The sequence below is a fragment of the Sorex araneus genome, chromosome 1 (genome assembly GCF_027595985.1).
Source record: "Sorex araneus isolate mSorAra2 chromosome 1, mSorAra2.pri, whole genome shotgun sequence".
NCBI classification, from domain to species: domain Eukaryota; kingdom Metazoa; phylum Chordata; class Mammalia; order Eulipotyphla; family Soricidae; genus Sorex; species Sorex araneus.
This window is the reverse complement of record NC_073302.1, coordinates 219,420,397-219,433,275: the sequence shown is the minus strand read 5'-3', so window position 1 is coordinate 219,433,275 and position 12,879 is coordinate 219,420,397. Positions and strand designations below refer to the sequence as shown.

At 43.1% G+C, this 12,879-nt stretch overlaps 1 protein-coding gene across 1 annotated transcript in view; it reads right to left on the bottom strand.

Annotated features, from left to right (window-relative positions):
- FREM2 (FRAS1 related extracellular matrix 2) overlaps positions 1–12,879 on the bottom strand; it is a 181,714-nt gene that overhangs the window by 68,514 nt on the left and 100,321 nt on the right. The window contains exons 5-6 of the mRNA XM_012935227.2: positions 7,176–7,301; positions 5,051–5,302 (exon numbers count right to left, since the gene is read on the bottom strand). Coding sequence (XP_012790681.2) covers positions 5,051–5,302; positions 7,176–7,301 — 378 coding nt within the window. The remainder of the gene's footprint in view (positions 1–5,050; positions 5,303–7,175; positions 7,302–12,879) is intronic.

The following is a 12,879-nucleotide window of genomic DNA, read 5'->3' as shown; positions in this document are numbered from 1 at the left end:
AAATACAGATTCTCAAACTCCCTTCCCCCTTCCTCACCATTTGTGATCCAAGTAATGGCAAGTTTTTTTTCAACCACAAACTGTTTCCTTTCCAGCCTCTTCTCAATCTCTATGTCCTGTTTTTTACCTATTCTACTCATGAATATTGCTACCTAATTCATAACCAAACACCACTCTGGTGATCACACTCTCTTATTCAAAAACTAGTTAATCCCCAATGAGAATGCACAAAAGGAGAGAGAGAAAGAGACAGAGAGACAGAGACAGAGAGAGACAGAGAGATAGAGAGAGAGACAGAGAGACAGAGAGAGAGAAAGCACTTGCCTTGACATAAAGGCAGGCTGGAGGGGGGCAGGAGGGATATGGGAATATTGGTGGTGGGAACTGTACACTGACGGAGGGATGGGTGTTCAAACATTGTATGACTGAAACTCAATCATGAAAGCTTTGTAACTGTATCTCACGGTGACACGGTAATTCAATAAAACATAATAGTAATAAATAAACAAAATTAGCCAAGAGATCTATAATTACTAAAAGAGTATAATCGTGATTAAACAACAAAACTAGGTGATCCCTGCTCAATAAATTCAAAACTTCTGTGATCACTCAGGGATATTCAGGAAGTGCTTGAGAGCTACTTTTTCCGAGTTCCCTTTTGGTGATTCCCACTTTTCCTTAGTTTAGCTGGTCTTTACTCTTACCCTCCCCCACCCCGGTTTGAGGATCACACCCAATTATTTTGGAGCTTACTCCTGGCTCTGTGCTCAGGGATCGCTTCCGGTGAGGCTTTGGTGGGAATTTACGCCAGGGATGGAACCAGGGTTGATGGCATGCAAGGCAAGTGCCTTAACCCCTGCACTAGCTCCTCTGGCCCCAGGTTGGCTAGGTTTTAGTGTTTTCACATAGATCATGCTATTCGGTTCTCAAAACAAACCTTCCAAGGATGAAAGGAAGCTGACAGCCTGGAGGCATTTTCTAGCCATGTCATATTCAAGAGTGTGCAGGCAGTCACTGAAGGCAGCAGTAACACAACCGAGAAGTTGTGCGAGCACCACAGCAGGGGTACGCCTTCAGCAAGCATCACTGCCAGACTGTGCCCAAGCACAGCTGCTCGAGAGGGGCAGCTCTGGAGGGCACCCTGGCGAGCATGTGAGCACTGAAGCCAGACGTGTGAGCCACCGCGGGCACCACACCTAACCATGACAGCACCACAACCAAGCACACATGTGATCACAGCAGTACCAGCAGAGGGAAGTGAAGGTGGTGGGGGGCGGGTGGTAGAGTGGAGGATAAAACTGAAGAATTAAGAATTAAGTACAGGTCAGCTTGCATGATAATAGGACCCCATTTCAAAGGTAGGAAACATGCCTCAAGGATGCCTCCACGAAGAAGTAGAAATGAGTCTAACATCCAATCCTGGGAACTGCCCCTTAAACCTTTTATGGAAAGGGCCACCTGGCCAAACGAGATGGTCCCCTGCTCCCAACACCTTTCCGTACTCATGTTTTGACTTTTGTTGTATTTTCCCTCCTTTTCTATTCTTCTAGATCCTTTCTATAGGTTTGAAGCTCAATTCTTTCCCTGATTCATGGGATCAGATCATACCATTGCTTTTAATCGTTCACAGTTGCCTTCTTAACTTCTTTACTGTTTTAAATTATTATTATTCTCCTTTATTTTTTTCCTGATCCTTAGCTTTCTTGCTATCAATAGGTTTTATGCATTATAAAGTCCTGGCCTGTGCCTGAGATGCTTTTGTGCTCTCCCACCTTTTATACTTAGTACATGCGCAACAAATATTTGCCCTGTTCTGTGATATGAGAACAGGGTCTTTCAATATGAGGTCTTTCAATAACAAAATACTTCTTATGTACTGAGTTAGTCAGGGAGGCAATTTGGGGGTGGGGGTGGGGGTTTGGGACTCATCTGTCAGTGCTCAGGAGCTATTCATGTCTCTATTCAGGAGTAACCCCTGTGATGCTCAGGGGACCACTTATGGTGCTGGGAATTCAAATCAGGGTTGATAGGGAACAAGGTAAATATCATATCCCCTGTTCTGTCTTTAAGGTTCCTGCTTTATTTTAGTTTCCAGTGGCTTTAATTTACATATCACTATGTATTATATCCTTTCCACATAAAAAAATTGGAATACATGATCTTTATTATCCAGGGCATTTCTCAGTACCTCCCATGGAACAGACTTGGTAAACACCCCCCGCCCCCCAGTTTCCCTGCCTTCACATCATCAACTCTATTAAGTAGTCTGGCTAACGGCTGCTCTGCATTAATATTCTGAGCCATTAGAAATCTATTTTCCTGTTTCTTAATTTTTCATATTGTTCTTACTCAAGCATACTACATAGAGAATATAAGTTTGTTTGGTCAAGCTGTTGGTGTAATTGAATGTGGTCATTCAATACTGTGAGCGCCCTCCATTACTGAATGGATGCTTACACTAATGCAAACAATACTTTTCAAGAAGAAAAACACTGGTGAGACGTCTGTCAGCTAAGCAAAATGATAAAGGATATTTCACCTACACAGTCCGTGTAACGTAATTTTCTAGTGCTAGAAATGTTTTCCTCTCTATGGTTCTCCTGTTGTGGAGAAAGTTTTCTGATGTCAGTAAGCTCTTAAATGACACTGATTGAGCAACACTTCCTGTAGAGCTCACGATGCTGCCTTTCATGCAATCCTGGCTCATATCTAGCATGACAATTTGTCTAGGGTGGTCGAGGAAGCCAGTCACTCTTGGTGAAACTCCCGTGGTTATCACACAAAAGCAGAAAATGGAATCAGCTGGAATGTTCCTTAATTAACTCCCAAAACTGGCAGTAAAGATTAATGAAAAGCCCTGAATGCTGACTTAAATGCTGCAGTACTACACTGCGACCTCACTGAAGCACTGAAGACATTGATGTAGGATGTTTGGATAGCTGCACAAAACGAGAGCTTTATTCTCACTGCAGTGTGCTTGCGGAGGTACATTTCTTCCAAAGACAACTGCATTCTAGTTGTTTCTTAAAGATACAATGCAAATTGGTTCAAGACATCTGGATTGGGAGACCTATTCTACTCTATCCCAAAGAGGGTTAATCACAGAGAAAAACTGCAGGGCCCTGTGATTGTCAAACTCTTGCACTTCAGCTGCTTGTGATCCAGATGGCAGTCCTCCACGCAGCAGTATAGAAAATGGAAATGTTATCTGCTCATTTACTTGAAAAAGTGATCAAGCTTTGGAGAATCAAGTCATTTAAAAAAATTCTGATTGTTCCAAGTGACTCAATTATAAAGAATTTATTTTCAGTCATAGTAAGGTTGGTGGATTCCTCATCTGGTCTACCCCTTATGACAGAAATGGAAAGGAGAACTAGAATGAAGAGCATTAGAAAATGCTCCATTAGAAAACCATGTGGATTATTTCACTCAGATTATGGAACAGGTTTGATATTTGTCCTACTCTAATTATGCTACTTACTTCTAGTGATTAAAAATTTCCACTTTCAGAAACAACACTGTCTCCTGTTGGTTAATGTTGGATTATTCTTTTCTATGTTCTATATATATTCTTTTCTATGATCTATATATAATAATCACTTCATTCAGTTATATCACAGGAGTTATTGATATTTTAATCCCCTTAGTAAGTTTTAGGATTTGTTTTAGCCTAGTGATGAAATATATACATTAACTATGAGGTAAATAGAACAATATTTAGGGCATATATCCAATACTTTATCACTGTAATTTTGGTTTTTGTTTATTTGTTTGTTTGTTTGCTTTTTGGGTCACACCCAGTGATGCTCAGGGGTTACTCCTGGCTCTGCACTCAGGGTTACTCCTGGCTCTGCACTCAGGAATTACTCCTGGCAGTACTGGGGGACCATATGGGATGCCCGGGATCGAACCTGCAAGGCAAACACCCTATCTGCTGTGCTATCGCTCCAGCCCCTATCACTGTGAGTTCTTGTTTGTGTATTTGGTTTTTCTTTTGGGGCCACAACTGGTGATGCCCTGCCAGAAATTGTAGCTCAGAAAAAAGGAATTGCAAATGTCATTCATCAATGTATTGTTCCACTGCCACTGTAACCTTGTCAGGACGACAGGCACGTTTTACAAGAGGGCAGGAAATGGAAAGAACCAAACATTTGGGGCTAAGCCTGACTTTGTCTTGATCAGCTTTGAAAATTCAGGCCAACCATTTGGTCTCTCCAATGCTCAGTCTCAACAAATGTAGAGGACCAGAGATATATGGGTGTTAAGATGCAGACTTGGTGCTGCTGACACCCATCATGATGCCTCAAGGCCCGAACAGCAAAGCATCCTTCGGCCTCTAGTGAATGGTCAGCTTGGTTGGTTGAGAATTGCCGGGAGGGGCCTGTAGGTACCCGTGAACTGCTTGTGAGACTCCCTCACCAAACAACTCAACAAATACATGGCACTGTAGCACTGTCGTCCTGTTGTTCATTGATTTGCTCGAGCGGGCACCAGTAATGTCTTCATTGTGAGACTTGTTACTGTTTTTGGCATATGAATACAACATGGGTAGCTTGCCAGGCTCTGCCATACAGGCGGGATACTCTCAGTAGCTTGCTGGGCAATCTGAATCTGACTCGGGTCAGCTGCGTGCAAGGCAAATGCCCTACCCACTGTGCTATCACTCCAGTCCCAACAAATAAATAAAAACAAAAAATAAAACCAAAACAGAGATAATGACATCACCTTCCATTCCTACAACTATGAAGTTACATTTATGTTAAAATGAGTAGGACCTAGCAAATAATGGTCTTTTTCTGTACACTTTCCCCCTATGTTTATCTCATATAAGTCAAAGGGATGGGTATTTTTCCCAACCAAAGGTATTCCCCAAAAAACAAACACCCTGTAAAGATAATTATTGATTATTTTTTAATTTAAAATTTGACCTTTAAGCTTGAGTTATATAGGTAAACATCTAATTCTTTACTACATTTGTTTTTTTGTCTAGCAGGAAATGCTAAGTGCTGGGCTGATTGGTAGAGGGAATGATTTTAAAATTCCTACTTACCATCGTCTTTGTCAGGGACAATAGTAATCCGTGCTCCTGGGAACTCGGATCCAATTCTCCCACCCATGGGCATACTCAGAAGGACCTGGAACGTTTCCTCCTCTTCATACAAGGAGTCGTCAATCACGACGATCCTGCACATTTTCTCTCGCTCCTCTCGGTCAAAGCGAATGACGCTTGTGTGGTCCTCGGGCCTGGAGATGTAATCAGAGTAGGACAGGACCGACGTTGGCACTGTTCCGCTGGCTGTTCCTGGAGGGAGAATCCAGAAGGAGTTTCTGTAGAACACGCCACAAAGGCATTTCCAGAAACTATTACTGGTATTCTGCTTTATTATTTATTTATATTTAGGCTTTTGGGGATCACCCCGCTGCTCAGGGGCTATTCTTCGCTCTGCACTCAGGAGTTACTCCTGATGGTATTTGGGGGACCAGATGGGATGCTGGGGATTGAACCTGGGTTGGCTGCACGTAAGGCAAACGCCCTTCCTGCTGTACTATCGCTCCAGCCCCAGAATATGCAGCACTTTAGAAGGCCAGTCCTTATCCAATAGGCAACTGGGGCATATGTAGCATTGTAATGGTCAGTTAGTGTCCATCAACACCTTTGGCAATGACAAAACATCATCAGAATGTCCCAGCATCAAGAGTAAACTTCATAAAGATGTCAAACATAGGGCAGAGGTTCCATCTCAAGGATCTACTCCTCTAGTTCCTGCCAGTGCTCTTTTAGATCAACGCATTATTACCAAATCATAGTTCCTACTTTAGATGCTTACTGTGTGCGGGCAGAGTGCCAACTGGCATGAGGGACAGAACTCAAGTGGTAGTACACACGCCGAGCGTGTGCAAGGCCCTGAGTTGGATCCATGGTTCTCCTAAATGCTGTCAGGCATAATTCTGAAGGCCCTCAAGAAGTACATATAAAAAAGTGTCAAGCCCTGTACTGCCTTATTAATCCTCTCCACTCTACTGAGTCTTACACATTTGCTAAGTTAAACCACTTACTTTGGAAACTGGAGCCTAAGGCTGATTCAAAAGTATGCATTTTTAATCACTTTTATCAACTACTTTCAATTATTATACATGAATGGAAAACTTAACAAGTGTCTGCTGATACCAATATTAGGATGTCTTCCACTAAAAATTTTTAAAAAGTTATCTGATTTCTGGAATGATATTAAATAAATAGTTAATTAATTTTAGTTTGGGGGCCAGGCCTGGTACTTAGGGGTTACTCCTGGATCTGCACTCAGGACTTAACTCCTGGCAGTGCTTGGAGAACCATTTGTGATGTCAGAGATTGAACCTGGGTTGATTGTATGCAAGGCAAGCACCCTACCTGCTGTACTATCTCTCTGGCTAAGATGTTTATTATGTTAATGAGAATTGTGTATTAACTTTAACTGGTGTAACACAAAATCACCTTTCAGAGGAATCTAAATCATTTTATCTTTGGTTGATGTGACTTTCAAAGAAGTTAGAGGACCAAAATGACAGGCAGGGAGCAGGAGCATGTGTTTTGCATGCAGGAGCCCTGTGTACAATTCCCTGAGAGATTAGTTTCATTTCCTAGGGTATAAATTTCTTTGCCTTAAAATGTTTTATTTTTTTGTTTGTTTTTGTGCCACACTGAACATGCCCAGGGGTTGCTTTTGGCTTTGCACTAAAGAATTACTCCTGGCAGAGCTCAAGAGACCATAAGGAATGGTGGGGATTGATCGAACCCCAGGTCAAACATGTGCAAGGCAAGCTCCTTACCCACTGTACTATCTATCTTAGCCCCAGTTGCCTTTTATTTTTAAATCATCTCCCTTCCACTTGAGCAGGATGGGACGATAGGGAAACTTCAATTTCTTACAGTCCAGAAAGTATTGAGAATGAGAGAAAGTAACCAAATGAATCCGGAATCTTTTTTGAGACATAGCAGTCTTCTAGGTGCTCTCCGAGGAGCCTCCAGACCACAGTGAAGGAAGATGTCTTGGAAAGAGATGTTGGATTCTTTTTGACATTTATAGAAACAAAGTATATTCCTCATGGTATAATGCTATGGCTGCAGCATGCTAGAGTGGCTTATTTCTACGCCTGAGCAAACATTCCAAAGGGTTGTTCAGGGAGGGAGCTACCTTGCTGCGTGGAACAGATCACCATCAACTCCCGGCTCACGTCGCCACTCCTCCTGATGGGGATGAAGAGCTCACCAACATCTTCTTCCACGGAGTACTCGGACTGGGGAATGAAGACCGTGGATTCTAGAAAGAAAACACAAACATCATGGGGAGAAGAAATGAACAGAAGTTTCCTCAAAAAAGAAACACAAATGGCACATGAAAAAATGTTCCACATCACTAGTCAGCAGGGAGATGCAAATCAAAACAACAATGAGATATCATCTCACACCACAGAGACTGGAACACATTCAAAAGAACAAAAGCAACCAGTGCTGGCGTGGATGTGGGGAAAAAGGGACGCTCCTTCACTGTTGGCGGGAATGCCAACTGGTCCAGCCTTTCTAGAAAACAATATGGACAGACCTTCAAAAATTAGAAATTGAGCTTCCATATGACCCCACAATACCACTTCTGGGAATATATCCCGAGGATACAAAAGAGCACAGTAGAAATGATATCTGTACCTATATATTCACTGCAGCACTGTTCACAATAGCCAAAATATAGAAACAACCCGAGTGCCCTAAAACAGATGACTGGTTAAAGAAACTTCGGTACATCTACACAGTGGAATACTATACAGCTGTTAGGAGAGATGAAGTCATGAAATTTGCTTATTAATGGATAAACATGGAGAGTATCGTGCTAAGCGAAATGAGTCAGAAAGAGAGGGACAGGCATAGAGGGACTGCACTCATTTGTGGAGTGTAGGGTAGCATCATATGAGGCTGACACCCAAGGGTGGGAAAGGGGGGGGTATACCCAGGATATTGGTGGTGGGGAATGTGCACTGGTGGAGGGATGGGTATTTAATCATTGTGAGATTGTAACCCAAATATGAAAGCTTGTAACTATCTCATGGTGATTCAATAAAATTTTAAAAATTTAAAAAAAAACCCACAAACATTACCATGCTTATTTCTGTCTGCGCTGAACCTTAATTCTTCAAATTAAAACAGTGCCAATGATAAATTTACCCCTTCTTCATAGTCTTGGAGAATTACACAACACGAAGTATGGGATGGCTTAAGAGGAGGTATCAAGCATGCAGGTTTTTGTAGCATGGGGCACTAAATTCTTTATCTTTTTTATTGTTTGAAGTTCTGTGATTTACACTACTCTGAATGATGACTTCGCATGCACTTAATTCCAGCACTGCACCCACCACCCATGTATCTAGGGCCCCAATGCCCATCTTTCAATTCCCTTCCCTGCAAGCCAATTGAGTAGATCAGTTCTCCTGAGTGTTGTCATCGGGCCACTGAGTTCTTTTCTTTTCTAAACCAGTTTAAATTGAATCGCTGTGAGACACACAGTTACAAAAGTTATTCATGATTGGGTTTCAACCATAAATGTTCCAAAACCCATCCCTTCACCTGTGTACACTTCCAGCCACCAGTATAATAATTATAATAACCAACATAACCAATATCCCTGATATCCTATCCCTGTCTTCTCTCCTTCCCCCTCCACTTGTCTCTATGGCAGGCATTTTCTTCTCTCTCTCTCTCTCTCTCTCTCTCTCTCTCTCTCATTTTCCCCCTTTTTCCTTTTTGTGTATATATATACATATATATATCACTTTACCATCTTTCATTACCCAGTTCCTGTCCCTATTGATCATTTTCAATTTATTTCCAACTATTATTGTCCTTCTCTATCCTAACTGCACTCACCACCCATTTGAGGCAAGCTTCTAATCATGGACCAGTCCTCCAGGCCCTCGGCTCTCTTGTCTTTGGGTATTATTTTCACACTATTTTTTTATACCCCATAAATGAGGCCACTGAATTCTTAATGTAGTAATAAAACCCAATATTGCTGTTAGCTCTAGGAACTGCTTTTCTTTTTGCTTTTTGCTTCTTAACTAGTACAGCAACTGGCACACTTCTTTAAAACCCAACTTTGTTTGCCTGGCACAAGCCACTCTTCAACAGGGAGGTTGGTTTCAGAGGTAGAAGAGACTTGGAGTCACCTCAGTCCACTGCTTCACAGACCGGATAAATCAGGCTCCTGGGCCTTGATAGGCTGAGTCAGGATTAAAATTTGTAATATCTACTCTATTCTTTTTGTGCCCTAAATTTATTCTTTTAAAATGGCTAATTATTTAAAGTACAATATATATAAATGCTATTCTAATCATGTTACTTAGCCACAATAAAAATCATTTTAAAAATAAATGATATATATTAAGACCTTGCTTATTTGTTTTTGGTTAACAGTTCCTTTAAAAGACATACATCTCTGGGGCTAGAGAGACAGTACAGTGGGTAAGGTGATGGCTTTGCATGCAGCCAACCGGGGTTCAACCCTCTAGATGGTCCCCTGAGCCCCATCAGGAGTGATCCCTGAGCACAGAGCCAGAAAGAAGTTCTGAGCGCAGCTGAGTATGGTCCTCCTTCCCAAAAGACTCTCCCAAATCTCATTAAATCTATAATTTCTATGTGTCAGTGGCTTCCTCCCGCCACTTGAGGAACAACAGAGAGTACAACATTATATTTACACAGTATCCCAATCCTCAGTGATTGGCTTTTCATGGTCACTGAAAAACATGCTAATATAAAATATAAAATATTTACAAATACAATAAAAGGCAAAACTATATTTAATTTAATAAATATTGAGTTTGAAAATTTGACATGGTAACCCCCGACATGGCTAACTCTGGATTCTGACTGGGATTCTGTGTCAGAGAAAGTCTCTCTCGCTCCACACAGTGAGAGAGAACATAAAGCCTGTAGCTTCTGATGACCATAGGAAGCTATGGAGAGGGGTGAGGTCCTCAAGGCTTCTATCCCATCTCCATCTGCCCTGGGGCCCAGGAGCCCCAGCCATGAACCACATCAGTGCTCTTCTTTTGCTCATACTTCCGGTCAGGACAGCCGAAGGGGCAGGCCCGGAGGCTGAGGCAGGACAGCATCATTCTTGGGAACTCCCTCTGCGGCCCAGGACTGGATACACCCCATGGGAAAAGCAGGTGCCTGCTGGGGGCTCATATGCTGACTGGACTCTGCTAGTGAAGCTCTTTTCCTCCAGGCCTGGAGATCAGCCTGGTGCTGCTTTAACTGCGGCAGGAACATCCCTCTTCCAATACTTCCTCCTACCTCTGTAAATTTATTTTTATTTTTATTATTTTTGAAAATTTATTTATTTGCTTATTTTTAATTTATTGAATCATGTGAGAACAGTTACAAAGCTTTCCAGTTTAAGTCTTGGTCATAGAGTGATCAAACTCCCATCCCCTCACCAGTGCACACCCTCTACCACCAAGAACCCCAGTATACCCCCACCCCACCCCTCCCCCAGCCTGTGTGGCAGATGATTTCCACTTTACTCTCTCTCCACCTTGATCACATTCAATATTTCGACAAAAGACCCACCATTATTATTTGGAATTTTCCCCAATAATCAGGCCTGCTGAAAAGGCATCATTAGATAATTTGTTTTCTGTTGTTGATTATGAAGAGCATATGATTTTGGATTTCTGATATTTTAGTAATAAGTCTGGAGGGATTTCTGCCCAAAGCTGTTGGGTTCCAAGATTGGTCTGTGTGCCTCTGGGATCATGGCAGTTCAGGAGCTGGAGGAACATTTTATGGGTGGCAACTTCAGGTCTTGTTGGGGCGGGGAGAGGGGCTGGTTCCACCCCCCATCCTGTGAGGCCCCACGTGTCATGTCACTGCAGTCTCGTACCTGGATGTCCAACAGGCTCTGAAAGATGGTGGCCACCATGCCGCCGAAGGGTGGGGGGGGAATTGGGGGTGGAGAGGGGGGCAAGTGTAAAGTATTCTGAAATTGTTCATTTTTAGTGTGTAATGTGTTTTCTCCCAGGATTCTGAGTGATATACCAATTAAGAAAAGTGTCACCATTAAAATATCTGTGGATGTAAGATTTTATGATTTTCATTCACCAGATATTAATTGAGCGACTTCTAGACTTCTGCTTGCTAGACATGGGGAATACAGAAGTAGCAAAATCTCAGATCTCAAGGAATTTTCATTCTAGTTTCTAGTTAGGGATAAAAATAAATAAACAAACAAACAACATAAGAAAATGTTAAGCAATGCCACAAGGGGGTAGGATTGGGGAGGGTAGTTAGGATAGAGAAGTGACTACTATGACAATTATGACAAATATAATTGGAAATGATCACTCTGGGCAAGAACTGAGTGCTGAAAGGAGTGAAAGGAACAAACATGATAGCTTAATACCTATATTGCAAACTATATAGCCCAGAAGGGGGTGGGGGAGAGAGGCGGGGAGGGAGGGAGAGAGAGAGAGAGGGAGAGAGAGGGGGGGGAGAGAGAGAGAGGGGAGAGAGAGAGAGAGAGAGAGAGAGAGAGAGAGAGAGAGAGAGGGAGAGGGAGGGAGAGGGAGGGAGAGAGAGAGAGAGAGGGAGGGAGAGGTGTCTGCATAGAGCCAGGCTGGGACTGTGAGGCAGTTGTTGGCAGGCCAGAAACTGGGGGTGAGGGTGGTGGGAAATGTGCACTGCTGAATGGATGGGTTTTGGAACACTGCATGATTGAAACCCAATCGTGGACATCTTTGTAACTATATCTCACAGTGACTGAACTAAAATATAAAGAAAGGAGAACGTCAAGGAGTGGGTGATATGAGCAAAGCATAGAGAGCTGAGGGATCAGGTAAGACTGGGGCAGAGTAAGCATCAGGGGTGTGGAAATCTGCGTGCAGCAGTGATGTATACATGTATACTTGAAAGACTTGACACAGGAGTATTTTAGCCCGGGTCACCAGGTGGTGCCCTGTAGTAACTTGGAAAGCGAATTTTAGGGAAGGAATGAGCAAGTGAACAGAGCCTCAGGCCCAGGTTGCAGGGACCAGTGGGAGGCCAGAGTGATGAATAAACAGGGCAGGGAAGAGAAGGTGCGATAAAGAAGCAGTCACTGAGCACGTGATAATGTGGCTGGGATGAATGGATCAAGGTTGATGATCATGGGGAGAGGAGGCAAGACTAGTGGAAGAAACTTCTTTTTTCAACTAGTATGTGAAAATAGACAAGGCCCACCCAGTGGGATGAAACATGCAAAAGCTTTTTCTTTAGAATCTGCTGTGGAGTCTGAGTCGGACACCAGAACCCACACCTGGCAGAGACTCAGAGGCAGGCAGAGGGGCTGCAGGGTGAAAGGGTGGTCTCAGGGGGACCGTCACTGGAGGGGGCTGCCCGGACGGCTCTCTATGGACTAAAGAGAAGAAAATATCCTCGAGGGCTGTTGGGGGAGGCTGCTTGGCTTTCTTCTAGCTGGTCTTAAGTTGCAAGCATGGACAACACGTGAAGGAGCCGTCAGTTGCCAGTTAATGACAATCCTGACCATTTGGGGCCTGTTGCTACAAAATTTGGCTTCCCAGCAACTACATATTTTGAATTAGGGTCGATGTTTTTTTTGGGAAAAGGAGTGAGGGAACAGCTGGTAGTGCAAGCCAGGGCTTGCTCCTGGCCCTGTACTCAGGGATCACTCCTGATGGACTCAGGGGACCATATGGGGTGCCAGGCAAGGAGCCCGGGTCAGCCATGTGCAAGACAATAGCCCTCCCCTCTTTACTATGGCTCCATCCCTTAGGGTTATATTTTAATGTGTAGTCTGACCACGGTTGATCTGCATATTCGATCTTTAAACCTGAAAACATGAAAAGTTTTGG